Source organism: Erinaceus europaeus, chromosome 12 (assembly GCF_950295315.1).
Source record: "Erinaceus europaeus chromosome 12, mEriEur2.1, whole genome shotgun sequence".
Classification (NCBI taxonomy): domain Eukaryota; kingdom Metazoa; phylum Chordata; class Mammalia; order Eulipotyphla; family Erinaceidae; genus Erinaceus; species Erinaceus europaeus.
In genome coordinates, this window is record NC_080173.1 from 13,729,918 (window position 1) to 13,751,588 (window position 21,671).

The 21,671-nt window shown below is 53.5% G+C and overlaps 1 protein-coding gene across 1 annotated transcript in view; it reads left to right on the forward strand.

Annotated features, from left to right (window-relative positions):
- The first annotated feature begins 526 nt into the window (after positions 1 to 526).
- The window catches only part of MGAT5B (alpha-1,6-mannosylglycoprotein 6-beta-N-acetylglucosaminyltransferase B), an 82,120-nt gene continuing 60,975 nt past the window's right edge, over positions 527 to 21,671 (forward strand). The window contains exons 1-3 of the mRNA XM_007532512.3: positions 527 to 925; positions 4,907 to 5,019; positions 15,654 to 15,798. Coding sequence (XP_007532574.1) covers positions 858 to 925; positions 4,907 to 5,019; positions 15,654 to 15,798 — 326 coding nt within the window. The 5' untranslated portion in view covers positions 527 to 857. The remainder of the gene's footprint in view (positions 926 to 4,906; positions 5,020 to 15,653; positions 15,799 to 21,671) is intronic.

Genomic DNA, 21,671 nt, shown 5'->3' on the forward strand with positions numbered 1-21,671 from the left:
AGCCGATGCCAGTGAGAAATGGCTCAGGAGGGGGGCTGGGAGGTGGGCTAGGTGGGCAGCAAAGAGGTTGGGAGGGAGGGGAGGTGGAGGGTCAGATTGAAGGGGCCTGGGGATTGAGAAGCAAAGATTTTTCTCTTCCGGGAAGCCAGGCTGCAGAATAGCTGTCTGGGACGGATAGACCCTCCCCTGCAACCCCCCCCCGCCCCCCGCCCCAGCTCTCTCTCCCCCACTCCTTAGAGTTAGTTCCCCCACCCCACCGCCCCGGCCCGGGAGGAGGCGCTACTGGGCGGCGGCCACGAGGTGGCGCCCGCGTGCCGAGCAAGCCGGGCGACCGCTCCAGGGCCGGGCCGCCGCGTTGCCGCCGCCGCCTCGGAGGGAACAATGCGGCTCCTCCGGGCGTAGCGCGGGACCGCCGAGCGCGGGCAGCCTGCGAGCCCTGCGGAGCGGGCGCGGGGCGCTTTCCACGAGAGCCATGGGCGCGGCGCGGCGCCGGGAGGGGGACCGGCGCGGCCCGGGGGCGCGGGAGCCCGGGGCACGGGCCGGGGGTCGCCGCTAGCCCGCACCGGTGATGAGGGCGCCCGCCGCGGGGATCCCGTCTGCGCGCCGCGGTCGAGCCCGAGCAGCCGGCGGTCTGGGGGCGCGCCGCCTCCCGGACCCCAAGATGTGAAGCCGGGAGGGCGGACACGCAGAGGCGGCCCGGCCGGGCACCCCCGCGCCCCTTCCCGCCCGCAGCGCAGCCGCCGACCCCGCGCTCTCGTCCCCCCCCCCCCCGCCCCGCTCGGACCCCGCGCCGGCCGCAGCGGGTGGGCGGGCAGGACGCGGCGGGAGCCGGCGCCTCCGCCACCCCGGAGTGAACAATGGTCACAGTCAACCCCGAGGGCAAGATAATGGTCAGAAGATGCCTGGTCACCCTGAGACCCTTCCGGTAAAGTTCTCTCCCGGCTGGCTCGCCCCCTGCCCCAAGGGGCGCGGGGTCGGGGGGGGGGGTGAGGTGGAGCGCCGCCCCCCCCCCAACCTCGGGGCCACCCTGGGGTGGGGGTTCGGGTTCTGGGACCCAAGGGACGGGTTCGAACTCCAGCCTGTGCTGCTGGCCAGTGGGGTCGGGCAAGGGATGGGGCTGGGTTCTGGGCTCGAGTGGAGCGGGGTGCGTGGTTCTGGGACGCGTCCCGAGTCTCGATCTAGGTTAGACGGGAATCGGGGTGCAGAGATGGGAGCAGGAACCACTCAGGCTGTGATCCTGGGCCGGTGGGGGAGGGGGTCACCCCAGTCGAGGCGCCCCTGCCCTGCCCCTCGTGGCAGAGTTAGAGCTCGGCAACCCCCCACCCCTCTCCACGGGTGGGCAGGGACACCCTGGGTCCGCAGGCTCATGCCCCGAGCGGGTGCGCCCCCCTCCCACCCCTTCTGTGCTTTCTCCCCACCTTGAGCAGGGGACAAGGACCTCCTCTACTGGGGGTTCGACCCTCCGACCCTCCCTATGGAGGGTGCTAGGAGCTAGACCTAGTTGGGAGCTTGGAGACTGTATGAAGGGGAAGGCCAGCGTGGCCACCCCTCGCCCCCTTCCCCATCCTCCCAGTCAAGACCAGGAGGTTCATGGGATCAGCTGGGTTCTGAAGGGCCCATCTCAGGAACCCTGAACACCAGCGTTGCCTGGCCAGCGCCATCCTCTCCCCAGAGCCCACCCACCTGATTATGATTGATGGTTGGCTGGGTAGGGGGCTAAACTCTGGGTGCCCAGTGGAACTGGAGTGAGACTTCCCTTGGTGGGTGGGCAGTGAGGGACCCCGAAGGAGATGTCCAGGCTGACCACACTCCAGACATGGCCACAGGTGGGATCTGGGCTGGGTGGAGCCCAGCAGGCCAGAGCTGGACAGGTGGAGGTGACCTGAGGCTTTGGCCTGTCAGAGGGACCACGTTCAAGCCCCCTCCACTCCAGACCCCTGGGCTGAACCCCAGGCCTTTCCTACTGCCCCTCTGGTCTCATGGTTCTTTGGGGGGAGGGGAGGTCTGCAGGAGGAGAAGATGATCTCCAATTCGGTAGCCTCTCTTAGAATGTTAACCACTCCTGTGTGGGCTGTTTGTGGGTGTGAGGAGAGAAGACTCCTGTTGGGAGGATGCCAGAGAAACTTAGCCCTGGGGGGGGGGGGGTGTCATGAGAGCAGCGCTTTAGGAAGGAGTTTGGGGGAACCTGGAGCCCCTGAAATAGGGTTCCTGTGGGAAGTTATTTGTTGCTGTGAGACTCTAGTGTGACTTCTGGGTTTTGCCTCCTGTCCCCATGGCACCCTAATCTCTGGCAGGTGGTGTATATAATCCACAGCTCTGTAAAGCGTCTTTTGCTCTTCCAGCCGCTGACCCAACTGGGACACCAAGAGGTCCACACCCTGGCTTTTCCTGGCAGCCCATGTTGGCCAGCCTTCCAGGCCACAGAGGGTCTTGCTGCTGACATGTGCTTTCATGAGCTGTTTTCTGGTGCAATTGGTTGCATGGAGGTGGGGGTGGTGGTGGGGTGTCAGCACCATGGACAGCTGCTTCCCTCTGGGCCCTGGACAGACAACGCCAGGCTCTTCTGTGAAGGCAGGTGTCAGTAGTGCACTTGCATAAACCCCCTTCCCCCACTGAGTTATGCCACTTCATCTCAGGGTCTTCCTAAGCTGCTCAGAGCCCCCCGCCATCATGCAGTCTTTCTGTCCCCTTCACATATGAGAGGATGGACCCCCACCCTACTGGTTAATCAAGCAGATGGTGTCAGAGGGTTAGTGAGGGCCGCTACCCCATTCTCTCAGATCTGATTCCTGAGACCTGCTTCTGTATTTGCTCCTGGGATGTGGCATGAATGGCATGGATATGTGAACAGAAATCATTTTAACTACTCTCTGCCCACTCTAAATGCTCCCAGAATTGGGGTTTTGCAAAAAGAGAGGCCAAACCAGTTCTGTGTGGACTCTGGTTCCAGGCTAAAAGTATACAGACCCTTTCTCACAGCTAGACTTGGACACTGGCCACCCAGGTCCCCGGCTCTGAATGTCACCCTATAGCTGGGGGAGGGGTAGAAGGAGTGACGAACAGGAAACTTGATGGTGTTCTGGCTTGTCCTCAGGGTGGGAGGACAATCAGCTGACTTCTCCCAGAACCTTTCTGGCTGTGAGGCCATGCCTTCCACTCCACCATCTCTCTGGGTGCCATCTGCACTTCTTCATGGGTCTCAGAGCCCGAGTCCCACCCCCACACTTAGTGGTGTTGTGTGAGGGTCCCAGGGAGATGAGGAAGTGTGTTCCTTGCACCATCTTGCCTGTCCTCCGGACCATCTCCTGGGGGAAGAAGCCCCCAGTGCCTACTGTGCTTTGGGGCTCTGTTCGCTTTCTGCTGTAATCTCCAACAGCTTCCTTTAAATATGGGTTAGAAATTTTGTTGTGCTTTTATTTTCTTTTGCAATTATGTGTTTTCTTTAATGGACCAAATTTTAATTAAATACTGCTCTGCCAGCTTCACATAATGAAGATTAAAATGCATAAAGCAAGTCTTGCATGGAGAAGCAAACAAATGTGGGACTTGGGACTGGGCTGGATCTGGGTTGTCTGAGGTCTCTGATAGGACTTGACTTGTGGGGTTCCCTCTGGGAAGCTCGACTCTGTGAGAGATGGGATACATCACCCTGACTTCTGCTCTGCCAGCTCAAGTCTTCTGATAGATCCAAGTCCTCAGAAGAGCTCCCACCTCTGGCCAGCCCCCCCAGGTTGTGCTGGTGAGGACAGTTCTCGTGTTGGGGAGCCAGGATCTACAAGGAAGGTTGATGCTGAGAATGGGTTCTGTGTCTCTGAGGAATAGATAATCCATAATAGGTGTTGAGGTGTATATGCAGGACGGAACAACAGACAGGCCAATAGGACTTATGACACCCCACCTCCCTCTGACCAGTCCCTGGGGTGTGCAGTGGGGCCCTGCCCTCCTAGATCCTGTCATCGATTGGTCAGTGGTAGCTCCCCACCCCCAAAAGTGATAAGGTGGTGTTGAAGTGAGCTCGCGAGTGACTGCCGCAGCAGGCCTGTGTACACAGCAGCTGAGCGGGGCTGGGTGATTGATGGCATCCAAACGAGGTTTGTCAGGACCGATTACCCGCCCTCCACCTGGCCTGTGCACTGCCATTTCTGTCCATACCAGTGGTCCTTGGACCTTAGCGGGTAGTGGGATCGCCTGGAACACTGGTTAAAACCCGTGTTGGCCCCACCCCAGGGTGCCTGATTCAGTAAGCCTGGCACTGGGACCCAAGAATGAGAATTTCTAAAATTTCCGAGGTAATGTCAGTGCTGCTGACCTTGGGTCCACACTTTGAGGACTTTGAACCAGGCTTTCTCAGGATGCTAGAGCTTATTCAAACTCTCTCTCTCCTTCTCTCTCTGTCTCTCTTATGGTGGTGTGAGGGATTGAACCTGGGACTTTGGAGCCTAAAGCATGAAAGTTATTTTTTGCATAGCCATTATGCTGTCTACCCCACCCTCAACCTTTCTCTACATGTCCATTGTTGTCCGTAAGGGTGTGTGTATGTATATGTGTATGTATGTATGTATATATGCATAGCACATGGCTAGGTCCTTGTCGTCACACTCTCCCTGTCCTGCTGGCTTGGGAGCTCAGTCTGTGACCATCCTCCATCCATCCATCCATCCATCCATCCATCCCTCCCTCCCTCATGCTCTGTCTATTCCTCCATCCCTCTATCCTTCTATCTTTTCATCCCTTCATTCCTCTATCACTCCCTCTCCATCCCTCCCTTTATTCCTCCATTCCTTTATCCATCCCTCCCTCCCTCTACCTTTCCATCCCTCCCTCCATCCCTCCATCCTCCCCAGTCCATTCCTGTGGAGCCCTGTGTCCCTGCCCTGGCCCTGACCTGCCCTCTTGCTCTCCACAGGCTCTTTGTCCTGGGCATAGGCTTCTTCTCGCTGTGCTTCCTGATGACATCTCTGGGAGGCCAGTTCTCTGCCCGGCGCACTGGGGACTCCCCCTTCACCATCCGCACAGAAGGTATATTGTTGGGAGAAGGGCAGTCAGACACAGGTCTGGGGGGCTGTGGGTCAAGAGAGGGAGATATGCTAGGGCCCTGGCTGCCGGGTGTGGGAGCAGGGAGGGTTAGGTCTGGTCCATGTGACCTTGAATGCTGCTCTGACTTTGGTCCTGGCTGTGGCTGTCGGGCCTCCTCTGGCCTGAACCCTGAGGTCAGGGGGAGGCCTACGCACCAGGGCATCCTAGGCATCAGAAAAGACTTTCTGTGTGGGGAGAGACCTCTGCACAGGGCACTGTGCCTTCAAGACATACACAGTCTGTGCTGTTTGTTAGTTCATGGCCGTAGCAGGACCAGAGGGCTGGCCTGTCCATGGGCTCTTGTTTCTGTCTCTGAGCTTTTGGGGCATCCGTACCATTGTCTCTCCTTGTGAGGCAATGGAGGCACTGGGGTTGGCCTGGCTTATGCCTTTGTTCATCCTTAATCCATTGTGTGCTGTTGGCTGTGTCACTTCACTTACTCACAGAGAAGGGTCCAGATCCACTGAACTCATCTCAGGGGCTGGGCTGGTGAGAGAGATGGAGCAATCAGAGCACTGTTCAGCTCTGGCACATGGTGCTGCTGAGGATTGAACCTGGGGGAGCCTGGGCACTCAGGTCCTATGCTGTAATATGCTGGGCTATCTTTCCTGCCCGATTTCATGAGGGGGTGGGGAGACAAGTGTGAGAGCACTCAGAGCACCACTCTAGCATCTGGTTGAAGGTCTCCCACAGTTTTATGCTCTACCTGCTGAGCCATCTTCCCAGTAGCAGGAACCTCTCTTCTTGGACCTGGGGTGGGGGATTAGCTCTTGTTGGTACCCCCAACCTCCCCACTTCCAAGGACAAAAAGACCCTCGGTGGAATGAGTGTCTCCCAGGGTGGGTGTGCCTGTCATGCCATCTGGCATCCCATTAGAGTCATTCCTTGGGTTTCTCATGCACTGCTTTAAACTTGCAGGAGCTCCCGGCAGGATTTCACATTTCTTAGTCATTCAAGCCCCAGTGCAAATGAATTGATCTCAGCTCCGCTCCCAGACCTTCCTCAACCTCTCCAGCCTTCTTCTCCTCTGGTCAGGGGTGCTGTGAACTCTGTTCCCTGAGGCTCCGTCAGTGGCTGTCCTATGGGAACATCTCCGCAGGGTCCCGGCAGCTGTGGGCAGCACAAGCTCTGTAAATACTTAATTGCTGTCTTGGGGCTCAGATGGGGGTCACTGCAGAAGAGGAGGTTCAGGAAGAGCCAAGGTCACCGCCTATAGGTTCCAGGAGATGCCAAGGTCACCACCTAGGAGAGGCCTGATGGTTGAGACTAGAGGAAGCGGCTGCTATGTAGGTGTCCTTGGGGGGTAACTTGGGGAGGGGTTGCTGGAGGTCATGGGGGAGACAGATGGTAGAGGAGGTGCAACATGGGAAATGGGGTGTAGAGAATGATGCTCAGGTTTCCAGGGTGCTTCCCTGGAGAGGGGGGTGGGGGCGGCAGTAGGCTTGGGTGGGCTGCAGCAAGGGACTTGAGAAGGTAGAAAGGTCCAGAATCCAAGAGATGGGGCTCAGGGGCTGAGAGGGGTAGGGTGGACGGCTGGGATTGGGTGTGTTTGCTCACTTTCCATGAGGGGTTTGGGGGTTTGGGGGCCCCACCCTGGCAGGGGACAGGTGACTTGCTGTTAGAGGAGCCTACTGTGCTCAGTGCTGTGCAGTTTTCCCTGAAGAGGGGATAGGAGTTCAACTCCAGCCCGGATCTCATGTCTTAAGCCTGGCCCTGGACCATATAGTTAGACAAGTGGGATTGTGTGTGCTTGTGTCCGATGTGTGTTCCTGTGTGTGTGTGTGTGTGTGTGTGTGTGTGTGTGTGTGTGTACAAGCGTGCTTGAACTTTCCCTTGGAGAATAATATACCCACGGACTGGACAAACCCGCTACCTGCAGCTGAGCAAGGATCACAATACAGTCAGCCCTCAGAAGCACCGTCAACCCTCCTCCCTGTCAGTCTTGGCTTCTCCGAATGCAGAACTCTCAAATCTGCACTTTGAGACCCTGACTTCTAATAATGCAGAGGAGGTTTTTTTTTTTTTTTTTTTGCCTTATTTATTCTGAGAGTGGAACTGTAAAGCAGGTGTACTTTGCATGTGCCTTTTTTTTTTTCCTCCAGGGTTATGTCTGGGGCTTGGTGCCTACACTGTGAATCCACTGCTCCTGGTGGCCATCTTTCTTCCCATTGTTGTTGTTGTTGCTGCTGTTGTTGTTGGATAGCACAGAGAGAAAATGAGAGAGGAGAGAAAGACAGAGAAGGGGAGCGAAAGATAGACACCTGCAGACCTGCTTCACTGCTTATGAAGTGACCTCCCCCACCACAGGTGGGGAACTGGGGGTTTGAACCTGGATCCTTGCATTGGTCCTTGTGCTTCATACTATGTGCGCTTAGCCCAGTACACTACTGCCCGGCCCCCTGTGTGTGACTTCCTATTGCATGGTGAACTCTCACTTGTTCCTTTGAAGTGATGCTGCTACAGACCTTCGACAACCTGTCTTGTGCTACCTTTGAAGGTATTCGGTTGGCTCTTCCCAGCATTGGGGTTGCTGGGTCTCCCATGAACTGACAGTCATGCTCAGATCGAGTTTATTCAAGCCAAAACTCTTTCACTATTCCCAGGTCTTTGTGCTGAAAGCTACGTGCCCAGAATGTGAGATGAAAGCCCAGGAAGAGAAAGAGATGGACAGGGAGAGAGATCTCTGAGACTGACAGGGAGAGATCTCTGAGTCTTCCAGGAGAGAGATCTCTGAGAATGCCAGGGAGCAGGATCTCTGAGACTACCAGGAGAGAGATCTCTGAGACTTCCAGGAGAGAGATCTCTGAGAATGCCAGGGAGAGAGATCTCTGAGACTGCCAGGAGAGAGATCTCTGAGAATGCCAGGGAGCGAGATCTCTGAGACTGCCAGGAGAGAGATCTCTGAGAATGCCAGGGAGCGAGATCTCTGAGACTGCCAGGAGAGAGATCTCTGAGACTGCCAGGGAGCGAGATCTCTGAGACTGCCAGGAGAGAGATCTCTGAGACTGCCAGGAGAGAGATCTCTGAGACTGCAAGGAGAGAGATCTCTGAGACTGCCAGGGAGCGAGATCTCTGAGACTGCCAGGAGAGAGATCTCTGAGACTGCCAGGGAGCGAGATCTCTGAGACTGCCAGGAGAGAGATCTCTGAGACTGCCAGGAGAGAGATCTCTGAGACTGCCAGGAGAGAGATCTCTGAGACTGCCAGGGAGCGAGATCTCTGAGACTGCCAGGAGAGAGATCTCTGAGACTGCCAGGAGAGAGATCTCTGAGACTGCCAGGAGAGAGATCTCTGAGAATGCCAGGAGCGAGATCTCTGAGACTGCCAGGAGAGAGATCTCTGAGACTGCCAGGAGAGAGATCTCTGAGACTGCCAGGGACATGGTCCTGATTCATTTTGTCTTCCTTGCCCCGACTCTCATTTGTCCTCTTGATCTCTCTTGTTCCTTTGCATGCAGTGGGTTTCCTTGGATAGACCCAAAGCAGGGAGTAAGAAGCACTCCAAATTTATGCTGTGGGTTTAAAATCTTGATCCTACAAGAGGTGTCTCCTAAAACAACACCCCACACCTTAAGTGGAGCAGTGCCCTGGAAAACCTAGGTGGTGCCAACATTTTTCCCAGGGACCTTGCGAGGGGAGGAGTGAGGTTGGCATAGGGGGGCAGTGGTGCGGGGTCCGAGGAAAGACAGTGAAGGTTGTGGGCAGGGACTGGGTTATTGAAGAGTTTTCTTTTTCTACTACTCTGATTTTGTAATTATTTTTTGTATTTTGATTTGTATTGTATTATTTTTATTTGTTTATTGTATAGAGACAGAGAGAAACTGAGAGGAAGGGGGAGGTTGAGAGGGAGAGAGACAGAGAGACACCTGCAGCTCTGCTTCATCACTTGCAAAGCCTTCTCCCTGTAGATGGGGACCGGGAGCTTGAACCTGGAACCCTGTGCACTGTAATGTGTGCACTCAACCAGGTGCACCACGCAGCCCCTGATTTTATAATAATAATTTTCCCCCCTCCAGGGTTATTGCTGGGGCTCGGTGTCTGCACTATGAATTCACTGCTCCAGGAGGCTGTTTTTTCCCGTTTGTTGCTCTTGTTGTTTATCGTTGTTGTAGTTAGTATTATTGTTGGATAGGACAAAGAGAAATCAAAAAAGGAGGGGAAGACAGAGAGGGGAAGAGAAAGACAGACACCTGCAGACCTGCTTCACCACCTGTGAAGTGACCCCCGTGCAGGTAGGTGGCCAGGGGCTTGAACTGGGATTCTTACACCAGTCCCTGTGCTTGGTGCCATGTGCGCTTAACCTGCTGTGCTACCACCTGGCTATTATTATTGTTGCTGTTGTAAAGGGAGGAGAGAAGGACAGAGAGGCACTTGGAGCACTGATCTACTGCTTGTGAAGTTTCCCCCTTGTGTGTGGGGACAGAGTCTTGAACTCAGGTTCTTCCACGTGATAACACAGGCACCACCGACCCCTGTCGGAGAGCTTTTATTCCTCTGTGCCTGCGCAGCACCAGGGCAGAATCAGAGGCATGAAAAACCACTCAAGTACCACCTTTTGGGGGTGGGGAGAAGCTTTTGCCTTGGCCAATAAAACAGCTTGAGCTCAAGTGGAAAAACTATTTCTCCTCAGCTGTCAAGCCTGAGAGGGAAGTGGGGTTCCTGGCTGGAGTGTCTGGGAAGAGGCAGGGTGCAGGGTTTCCTTGAAGGGAAGATCCCGTCAGCCTCAGATAGGGTGTGGTCTCTCTGGAGAGATTCCAGGTTCCCCCGGGCCAATTTATGTTTGGGGATAAAGTTTTCCAGTTTGGGGCCTGGGAGATAGCTCACCCGGTAGAGTGCTTGCCTAACCACATACAAGGATCAAAGTTTGAGCTCTTGGCTGTCATAAGTGGTAGAGCAGTGGTATAGTGTCCTTTTCTCCTCCTCCTCCCCCTCCTCCTCCTCCTCCTCCTTCTCCTCCTCCTTCTCCTCCTCCTCTTTCTCTCTTTCACCCCCTCTATCTTAAGAAGAAAGAGTGCTCAGCAGGTGCATCTCGAAACTTGACATCAGGCTCAACCTGACGCTGTTGACTGGCTACGGAAGAAGGGCAAACGCTAGAAGAAGAAGCAGGTGCAGAAGAATTTTGCAGGTGCAGAAGCCCAGCTACATCCCTGGTGAAAACCAGTTTGGGTGTGTGCAGAGTAAAAGCTCTCCAAAGGGGCCTGGTGGTGGTGACGCAAATACCTCCTTGGGTGTGCTGCACACCTCTCCTGAACTGAGCAAGGAAGCCTGGGGGAGGTCCATCCCAGTTCTCCTGTGCTGCCTCTGATCCCTTGTTGATGCTCCTTTACCAGGTGGCTTTTCCCCCCTCCCCATCCCAGACCCTTCTCTCTGGCTCCTGCCTCCTCTAACCCCCTGCTCCTGCCCTCAGGAAGAGTGTTTCCCTCTGAACACCAAGGGGATGTGAGGCATGTCTGACTCCTCCCTTCTGAGATGGCTGCTGGTTCCCTGGAGCCCGAGTCTTGTCTTGAATTAGAGGCAGAGTTTGGAGGGCCTCTCCAGTCTGCAGCCTGCCCATCTAGCCTCTTGTATTGCCCCTCTGAGCTTTTCTTGGGACCCACTTTGCCTTATCTCCAGCCTCCCCCACCAGGGCTTGAACCTGGGAGACACTGGAACAGTATTTCCTTGCTTCTGGTCTGTGTCTGGCCCTAGACCTTTGGCCCCCAGAAGTTCTGGAGCTCTTCTTTTCAGATGGAACTGGCTGATGGATGTCTGGGCCAGAGCCCTTGTCTCCACACTGCCTGGAGCTGGGCTCCGATGGTCTCAGCTGGTTTCAGAGGTGGCAGCCATGTGTGAAGGGATAATGTGTTCATTTCTCCAGCTGTGCTGACTCCCACACATCCCCTTCCTGCCTGCACCCCCAAGTGCCAGGAGTGCTCTTTTATCAGGCCCATGGGGTCTCAGGCAGTTATCCAACCAGCAGTAAAGGGTGGGGTGGAGATAGAAAGGGAGCAACCAGAGCAGCCAGAGGAGGGGAGCTTACTGGGTGATAAGAGTGCCTTCTTTGTAGCTCTTGTCTGTCTCTGTGCATATGGGAATAGGGGGGAACCTGTGTTAGTTCTGACATGTGGACCTCACGTTAAATACCTTTCAGATTCACTGATGCAGAGAAAGCAATGAGGGGAAGGGATGACGGGAACCAAGATAAGTGACATTCTGCTGACATCGCCTGTACTGGTGGCATCCAGGGCCATGTCCCCAGCTGCCTTCACGACTCCCCAGGGAACCTAACCCATACTTTGTCCTGGGCAGGAAATATTACTCAAGAGGTCCCTGGGGAGTTGTGTGGGGGGTGGGCTGACTCCTGTGCTCTCAGGAACTTTGGGGATCCTGCTGCTTCTCTGAGTTCCAGGGGGTCAGGGTGGCATATAAAGATGTGGGTATGGGAGTTGGGTGGTAGCACAGTGGGTTAAGTGCAAGGACCAGCGTAAGGATCCCAGTTCGAGCCCCCGGCTCCCCACCTGCAGGGGAGTCTCTTCACAAGTGGTGAAGTAGGTCTGCAGGTGTCTGTCTTCCCCCCCCCCCCCCCCGTCTTCACCTCTTCTCTCTGTCCTATCCAACAATGACGACAACAATAAAACAACAAAGGCAAAACAAAAGGGAAATAAGTCAGAAACAGAAGGATGAATATGGGAGGATCTCACTCTCAGGCAGAAGTTGGAAAAAAAAAAAGGGAATAAATAAATAAATATTTAAAAAAAAAGATGTGGGTCCACAGGGAGGGTGTCCCATCTGTGGAGGGGGGATGTTAGCCACTGTGGCCATAAGCCCTCAGATCTGTCCTTTTAGTTTGTGCTTTATTGCAGAGCCTGAGCCTCAAGCCTGTGTCATGTCACCATTTCTGGCTGACTTTTTCCTGCAGAGACAGACAGAGAGGCTGGGGGAGGAACACCGAGTACCAGAGCTTGCCCTGGCGCCATACCACTGTTTGTGGTGCAGCAGCACAGGCCAAATGCAATGAGCGCTCCCTCTCTCTCCCTCTCTCCCCCCTCTCCCCCCCCCCCTCTCTCTCTCTCTCTCTCCTTCCTTCCCTCCCCTAGCCCTCTGTCTGCTATCACTCTGTTGACATTGTAAAGCAACTTCTACTTCTCAAGAACAATCGAGAACCCCCTGATGTCTCCCAGGACTCTTAGCGCTCACCTCTGGCTCTGCTCTGCTGCTTCTGTGGAATTTTCCTGCTCAGTGTCTCCTCTCCCGCCTGCCTTACCCGTGTGCCCCACATCAACCTCGTGGGAAGGGCATCCCAACCTCCCTAAGCCTCCTGCACAGAGGAGGGGGGAGTAGGGTGGGGACACCGACCAGCAACTCCCAGTCACATCCCTGTCCTTCCAGTTCCCAACAGTGGGGTGCCCTCTAATTCTGCTGAGTCCCTGGCCTCCTCTCTCTTGCTCTTCCAAACTGAGCCAAGGGACCCGCTTCCCACTTGAATATGCAGCCATTTAGCTTCCTGTCTGTCTCATTGCTCCAGGCTCACAGCTCTGGTCCATCTGGGCTCAGCAAAACCAAACCAAACAGAACTGTCTCCCTGAGAGCAACTGCCAGCTTTGATGGGACAGTTCTTTCTCTGTTGCCCTAGACAGGAATCCTAGCCTGTGGAACCTCAGGGCACAGTCTGGCCAACTCCCTGGCTTTACTGGATGGGTAATTGTGACCCAGAAAAGGGAAGTGCCCCTTCCTCCTGTCCAGGAAACAGCAGAGCAGAGTCCAGGCTCCCTGGCTGCACCTCTGGGGGCCCCAGCCCACCACTCTGCCCGGCTCAGAGGCTGTGCTGCTCTGTGTTGGGTCTCCTAGTACTTGCAGCTTGGGAAATGTGGCTGAGAGAATCTAGGGGGTGAGAGGGGGCCGTGCTGTGTCACTGAGGCCCCCCACCCCCCCGCTTCTAGAAGTCACTTAGCTCTAAGCACTGCTTGACAGGATGGGCTAGGCTGGAGTGCTGGGGGTGAGAGTGACTTCAAAGAGCCCAGCGATGCCCCCAACTCCTTGCAGTGGAGATCGAGGGGAAGCTCTGTGTCGGGTGAAGTATCCAACTGAGAGCCTGGGTGAACGGGGAGGCCAGAGTGAAGGGAGACACCCCATTCTGCTTCATTTAACTTTAAGATAAAATGTCCCAATCCCAGCCAGTTACCAAAAAAAATTCACCTACTTTTCTTTCTGTCTTTTTAAATCTTCTTTATTTTTTAAAATTTATTTACCTATTTATTTACTTTTATTTTTTTACCAGAGTACTGCTCAGCTCTGGCTTATGGTGATGCAGTGAACCTGGGACTTTGGGTCACCTGCTTTTCTTTTTTTAAAATTTTTTATATTTATTTCTTCTCTTTTTGTTGTCCTTGTTTTATTGTTGTAGTTATTATTAATGTCATCGTTGTTGGATAGGACAGAGAGAAATGGAGAGAGGAGGGGAAGACAGAGAGGGGAAGAGAAAGACAGACACCTGCAGACCTGCTTCACCGCCTGTGAAGCGACTCCCCTGCAGGTGGGGAGCCGGGGGCTCAAACCGGGATCCTTACGCCGGTTCTTGCAGTTTGCACCACGTGCTCTTTAACCTGCTGCACTACTGCCTGACTCCCTGGGTCTCCTGCTTTTCTAAGAGGGCAAGTAAGTAGCCCACTAGCTATTGTATCTCTTGGGGGGGGGGGTAGCATCTCCTCCCTTCCTCCCTCCCAACTCTCATTTTCTCCTGCAGCTCCTAGCTCTCTCTTCTGTAATCCCCCCACCCCCGCCAACACACACACCACTCCAACCTGTTCTCTTTGGTGCTTTATGGAACTACAGCTGCTCCCTGCTCTGGTCTTGACGCCCAGCAGGCACTTCCCCGGCCTGTGAGTGAGCCTTCTCCACTCAGCACCTCCCTGTGGACCTCCCTGGGGCTCAGCTGGGTGGGGCGCCAAGAGGTTGCCCCATCAATATGGGGAGAGCAGCACAGCCACCTGAGACATCGTAAGCAGCCCTAGTGACATGACACCCCCCCAAGTGTAGACCACTCGTCTCTGTCTCTGTTCCTGGTGACCTGGCCTGTGACATGGGACTGCAGGGGGGCCTGGGAGTCTTGCCTTGAGCTGGGAACACTGAGCTCATATTTAAACAAGAATGACCCACAGCCATGGGGGGCTTGTTGGAAGAGGCTGCTGGAGTCCCCACATCCTGCTCTCAGCTCCTGCACCCTGTGACTATGGTGGGGCAGCCCTGCTTCCCCCAGAGCCGGCGGCGCTCACGGCAGCACACAAACTGGTTTCATCTTTGCCCTCTCATTGACACTTACAAGATTCCTTTAGCACCTGGGGCCGGGTCTGCCACCTCACAGCAGGCAGAATGCACCAGCACACTGCTCCTCCTGTGAACAGGGAGCAGCAGGAGGTCGTCTATCCATGCCCCAGCTCCTTTCTCCCCAGGGAAAGACCTCCCAGGTGGGCGCACACCTGCTGCTGGTTCCCTAGCTGTGGTGCTGTACCCTCTATGTTTGCCTCTTCTGTGTCCTCCCACCCTGCTCCCCCATTTCCACCTGTGCTTTCCTTCCATTTCTAAATGAACCATTTGTCCTCAGACCCTTGACTCAGGGTTTGCTTCTGGGGAATCCCAGTGGGGGTGGGGGTTGGGGGGGGCTGTCTTCCTCCTGACTGCCCAGGGTCCCTGGAAATGTCTTTCTGGGTCCTCTGCTTGGCCTGTTTCTTACACATGATTTGAGTCTGGCCCTGGGGGTCTGCAGGCAGCCAAGTGGGAGATGGCAGCGCCTGGAAATGGTAGCACGGACTGTTTAGAGGAGCTGTTTGAAACTGTCACGCGATGTGATTAAAAAGGAAGCCAGGGCTGGCGCTCCCGGGCCGGCACGTGCGGCACTAATGATCAGGAATGATTAGAGAGGAAATCGTGAAGGGCCTCCGGTTGGCTGATGGGAGCTGGGTGCAGGTGTCTCATTTTCATTTGTTCTTCCTTCTCACACACTCTCCCCTAACCCTTGGCCTGGAGTTGGTCTCTCGGGACCTGCAGACCAGTTTGAAATTAAGGACAATGATTTTTTAGAGTAAGTGTCTGGGTAGGGAGGGGACAGCTACAGGGTCTCAAATCTGGGCTCAGAATCTCCCCCATTCATCTAGACCACGTGTGGGAGCAAGCAGATGCAGGGTCCTGGGCCCCACACTGTGGAGATGGGAATTGGCCCGTCTCCACTGGGGCCCAGAAGCTGGATTTTATCAGCCTGACCCAGTGGTTCAGGGCTGCAGGTGGTTTAGAAACCCCAGTCCACAGGCTCTGTCTGGGGCTTGGTGTTGGGAGGCTTTACTAACTGGCCTTCCCTGTCACCTCAATTACAGAGAAAGCTCCATTTTGCAGGGAACAGAACTGAGGCCCAGAGAGGTTAAAAGATGACTCCATTGTCACTCGGCTGGTAGGGCACGGGGTTGACTGAGCTCTCAGCCCCACTGTACTCGAGGGGACTCCTCCCTTGCTGACATGAGGGGCGAGGGACTCTCTCCTGGACCCTTCCTCTGCCTGGAAAGACAGAAACAGAACTGATCGTCTGATTGTGCCCATGCTCTGCCCACAGTGATGGGCAGCCCGGAGTCCCGTGGCGTCCTCCGCAAGATGAGTGACCTGCTGGAGCTGATGGTGAAGCGGATGGATACGCTGGCCAGGCTGGAGAACAGCAGTGAGCTGCACCGGGCCAGCGAAGGCCACTTAGCTGCGGACAGGTGAGGCTGGGGGTCAGGGGAGGGGGACGGCAGGGGCAGGAGCGCTTCGGTGTGCAGCCTCAATAAGCACCCCCACAGCTCATGCGGGCATGTCCTTACTCCTTTCTCTCTTTTTTAAATTTTTATTTATTTATTATTGGATAGAGACATTGAGAAGGGAGGGGGAGATAGAGAGGGAGAGAAACAGAGAGACACCTGCAGCCCTGCTTCACTACTCACAAAGCTTCCCCCCTACAGATGGAGACCAGGGGCTTGAACCTGGTACTTGTGCACTATGATGTGTGCACTTAACAGGTGTGCCACCACCTGGTCCCTTCTTTACTCCTCTCTCTCTTTCTGTTAAACTGGGAAAACTTTTTAAGAATACAGAAAACCTGGGGGTCGGGCAGTATCGCACCAGGTTAAGTGCACATGGTACAAAGCACAAGGACCGGCGTAAGGATCCTAATTCAAGCCCCCGGCTCCCCACCTGCAGGGGAGTCGCTTCACAGGTGGTGAAGCAGGTCTACAGGTGTCTGTCTTTCTCTCCCCCTCTGTCTTCCCCTCCTCTCTCGGTTTCTCTCTGTCATATCCAACAATGACAATAGCTACAACAACAATAACAACAAGGATGACAATAAGGTCAACAAAATGGGAAAAATTTCCTCCAGAAGCAGAGGATTCATGATGCAGGCACTGAGCCCCAGCAATAACCCTGGAGGCAAAAAAAAAATACACGTTCAATAACTGGTAACATTCTGTTATATGGGTCTTTAATTCATTTTTTTCCTTTTTAATAAAATATCACAGATGAAAACTGAAAGGCCCTCTCACTGCTTCACTTTCTCTCTTTTTTAAGGTTTACATTTTAAAAATTATTTTTATTTATTGGATAGAGGCAGCCAGAAATTGAGAGGAGAGGGGAAGATAGAGCGTGAGATAGACAGAGATATCTGCATCACTGCTTCACCACTCACAAAGCTTTCCCCCTGCAGGCGCGGACGGGGGCTCGAACATGTATACTCAGCCAGGTGTGTCACCCCCTGGCCCCTTACTGCTTCACTCTCAATGGTGTTTTCTTCTTTGGCTTTTTTTTTTTTATTAAACCAGAGCACTGTTCAGCTCTGGCTTATGGTGATGCTGGGGACTGAACCTGGGACCTCAGAACCTTAGGCATATGATTTTTTTTTAATTAGGCAGATTAATGGTTTACAGTAAATGCAGTTTTTGATACATGTGTAAAGCATGAATTTTTTTTTTTACATAACCATTGTGCTGTCTCCCAGGCTCTGCTCCCCCCTCCCACTCCCACAAGTGCCTTCCTGAGTTTGGTATAAGTTCTTCCAGCTTAGTCTAGATGTCAGTAGTGTATATCTATAGGTGATGTCATTGTTACCACTTTTTTAAACTTTTATTTATTTATTATCAGAGAGAGACAGCCAGAAATTGAGAGTGGTGGGGAGATATACAGATGGAGAGGGACACCTGCAGCCCTGCTTCACTACTTATGAAGCTGTCCCCCTGTAGGTGGGGACCAGGGGCTTGAACCTGGGTCCTTATGCACTGTAATGTGTGCTCTTAACCCGGTGTACCCTGCCTGGGCCCTGTCATTATGTATGTGTGTTTTTTGGGGTTTTTTTTGCCTCTAGGGTTATTTCTGAGGCTCAGTGCCTACACCGCCACGAATCCACTGCTCCTGGAAGCTTTTTTTTTTCCCTTTTGTTGCCCTTGTTGTTTATCGTTATTGTGGTTATTGTCATTGTTGTTATTGCTGTTGGATAAGAAAGAGAGAAATGGAAAGAAGAAGAGAAGACAGAGGGGGAGAGAAAGACAGACACCTGCAGACCTGCTTCACCGCCTGTGAAGCGACTCCCCTGCAAGCGGGGAGCTCAAACCGGGATCCTCACGCTGGTCCCTGCACTTTGTGCCACTTGTGCTTAACCCGCTGTGCTACCGCCCGACCTGTGCCATTATTTTAATGACAGGGATTGAACACAGGGGTTCAAAGTATGCACTTCACTTCTGTGTCACCCTCCAAGGTGTACACTTACATTTTATCCACATCCAATAATGTAGATACTGTGAGCTTTTGCAAATTGAATAACAGCATATAGTTCAAAACTTTATTTATTTATTTTTGCCTTTGGGGTTATCTCTGGGGCTTGGTGCTGGCACTGCAAATCTACTGCCCAGGAAGCCTTTTTTTTTTTTTTTTTCCATTTTATTTGACAGGACAGCGAGAAAGTGAGAGTGGAAGGGGAGGCAGAGAGGAAGAAAGACAGACACCTGTAGACCTGCTTTGCCACTTGTGAAGTGGCCCCCCTTGGAGAACCTGGATCCTTGTGTGGATCCTCATGCTTAGTTCTATGCGTGCTTAACCTGGTGTGCCACCACCCAGCCCCCTCTCCTCCCACCATTTTCTCTCTCTCTCTCTCTCTCTTTCTGTCTCTTTTTTTAATTCCCTCCAGAGCTTCACAACTCTGGGATGACATTTTCAGGTATACTTAGACAAAGACTGAGAGAGAGATAGAGAAATAAAGAGACCACAGCACTGAGGTTTTTTTTCCTTCAGCACATCGGTGGCCAGGCTTGAACCTGTTTCTCATACATGACAAAGTGGTCACCTTCACAGGCGAGCTTTCTGGGTGGGCCCCCTAGTCTGAGTTCTCTAAGGCTTATTCACTCCTGATGACTTTGAGTTCTGTGTGCTAATAGGTATATGCAGGGCTGTGGGTGTCCCCTGGATTCTCTGTCCCCCATTGGTGAGTCTCTAACATCCCCCACAGAGCCTTAGTCATCAGTGTCACAGCACCGATGCCCCTGTGGTGTCCCCGGGAGTCCCAGAGGGTGTGGAGACAAATTGTGTGTCTCAGGTGTGTAAGTGATCTGCAGAAGCTCTGAGAGTGGAGTCAGGGCTAGTCGGAAGTCCCGGCCCTATACAAGGGGATGTGAACCACTCGCAGCTTCCATGGAGCTGTGTTCGGCCTCTTTTCGATGCCAGGGTTCTTCACAAGATGGATTTGCTCAGTGGATTTCACCGCTAAAATATAAGCGTGAACCTCACACTTTTACCCAGCTTGAGAAAAGCTATACCTTGGTCAGTGTGATTTGCTAAAAGTGTTCCTAGTGCTGAAAGACAGTTTAGAATTCTACATTTTCAGACAGCCTGCAGAAAAGCTGTGTTTCAGCCAGTGTGGGCTATATGAGTCCCTTTCAGATGTTTCTAAAGTCTGGAGTTGGGAAAAATCAAAAGAAGGGAAGGAAGGAAGTCCTGGATTGTGGGACCCTCACCAGCCTGAGCAAGGAATGTTTGGGCAGCCCTGAGAGCCCTGAAGAGAACCCCTCCCAACCCTTCTACCTCTCGCAGTTGGGCCTGTGTGGACCCCCTGACCTGGAGGCTGCCCGGGCTTATTGTGAGTCCCCTCCTGATGGTTTCCTGTCCAGGCGCTGCTCTCAGCCTCACTGACCTTGGACTGTATGTAGTGGGGCACACTTACTGGAAGCTTGGTGGGCACCTGATCTCATTCATCCACAGGCACTGTTAGCGTGCATCTGTCCTCATAAGGAAGGAGCTCAGGCACCAGGAAGTTAAAGAACTAACTCACGGAGACTGGGCAACACATCTGGTTTAGTGCATGAATCACCATGCATAAGGACCTGGGTACAAGCCCCCAGACTTCTTGGGCTGGGGGGAAGTTTCATAGGTTGTGAAGCAGTACGATACCTCTGTATGTATCTGTTTGTCTGTCTATCTATCTATCTATCTCTCACCTTTTCTATTCTTCTTTCCCCTCAATTTCTCTCTGCCCTATAAAGTTAAATAAAGTTTTTTTTTTTTTTTCCTCCAGGGTTATCACTGGGGCTTGGTGCCTGCACTACAAGTCCACTGCTCCTGGAGGCCATTTTTCCCATTTTTTGTCCTTGTTGTTATTTTTATTGTTGCCATTGCTGTTGTTGTTGCTGGATAGGACAGAGAGAAATAGAGAGAGGAGTGGAAGATGGAGAGGGAGAGAGAAAGATAGACACCTGCTGGTTCTTGTGTTTCACACCATGTGCACTTAACCATCTACGCTATCACCTACCCTTTCCCCCAGCCCAATTTTTTTTTTTAGGGAAAGAAAAAAAAATATTTCAGGGTGGGGGTAAATGGCATAATGGTTATGCAAAGAGAATCTCATGCCTGAGGCTTCAAAAGTCCCAGGTTCAGTCCCCCACACCACCATAATCCAGAGCTGAGCAGTGCTCTGGTCAAAAAGAAAAAAAGTAAGAAAAAATATTATTCATTTATTTACTTGAGAAAGAGGAGGAGGAGAAGGAGGAAGAGAGACATATACCAGAGCATTATTCTAGCACATGAGATGTCGGGACCTCAGACTTGAAGTCCAACACACTACCCACTGTGCCACCTCCTGGACCCAGCACCCACATTTCTGGTCCCTGTGCTTCTTTTGATGGCCTTCGTGAAACATGTGTGCGACTGATGTGTTGGTTTTGATTTCTTTGCCAGACTCTTCATATCAACAGATTCACAACTTGTGACAGGGGTAGAATCCTTTGCTAGATCTTTACTCAGATTTTCTTGGTTTGGAACATGGAGGCAGTAAAATTCCCATCCTGGAGCCAGAGACTAAGTGTGATGATGGTGTGGGGACCCCAAAGAGTGTGAGGCTTGAGGAGGGAGCTCTTGGCCTGCAGGAAGTCAGCCTCCTGTGGGAGCCGCCTTGCAGTCCACCTTAGACTTGGACTCATACTCCCAGGCACTGAGGCTCCAGGGCCTGGAGGGAGGGTGAGAGCAGAGCTCTCAAGGGCTCTCCACTTGAGAGTCCTGCTGTGGGACAGCAGAGCCAAGGGGAGGGTGCACCTGGAGTTGCTACTGCCAGCCCTGGCCTGTCCCTTCCTCCTCTGCCCTCCCCTGCCCTCTCTCCCTCCAGCGGGAAGTGTACATCACCTCCCAGCCCCATTCCCGGGAAATAGCAACCATCCATCATGACCAGCGGAGCCCATCAAACCTCACAGGCAGAGCCATAAATTTCGGGGACACTGTTGCTTCTGGTTTCAGAGCGAAGTGGTGGGTGTGTCCAGAGCCCCTAAGCTGCACACAAACATGCCAGCCCCTTCCCCAGCCTAGCCCACCCAGGTCAGCTGGCCTGGAGCTGGGGCCAGAGGGGGACCTTGCAGGTGCACACACAGCCATCTTGTCAGTAGACCCTGCGCTACCTGCTCTTGAATACGTCACTTTGGAATTAGCTGTTTCATGAAGGAAAAACCACCTTCACTGTCCTCCCCCTGCCCTTCTGGAAGCTTCTGGGCTGGGCTTTTCACCCATGGCTTATGTGTCTTCAGGGAAAGTAAATCTGCTTTTTTAGCCCAGGGAAACATAATAGCGGCTGCAAATGGCATCATTTTAGATAGCTTAAAGCTAAGTAACAAGGATCTTTAATTTTTCCACGCTACCTTTCTGCAGAAGCAAAGGTTTCTAGGGTCAAGGGTTGTCTGCATGGGCATCAGTCCCTGTTTGGTGAGTACTTACTGTGTACAGAGCCTGGACTGGACTTTGGGGACTGGGTGGAGAGAACAGAGGATGCAGAAGCTGGAGCTCTGTTCTCAGAGTGTCCCAGCTTCTTGGGGAGTGGGAAACAGCACACTGTCCCTGTATACAGCTAGACCACTGCAGATGAGTGTGTTTCTGAGTCTCTAACTCCCCATGAGGCAGCCCTAGCGGTGTGTGGCGATCTGGGTTTGAATTCTGGCCATTGACCACAGATGGCATGTGACATTGGGAGCCTCAGTGTCCCCTTTGGTCAGTTAGAGTTAACACTGACAGAGGGTAGAGCCCCCTGGCCCTGCACCTGCAGTGGAGGGAGAGACCCTCTGTCAAGTCAGTGGAGAACCTA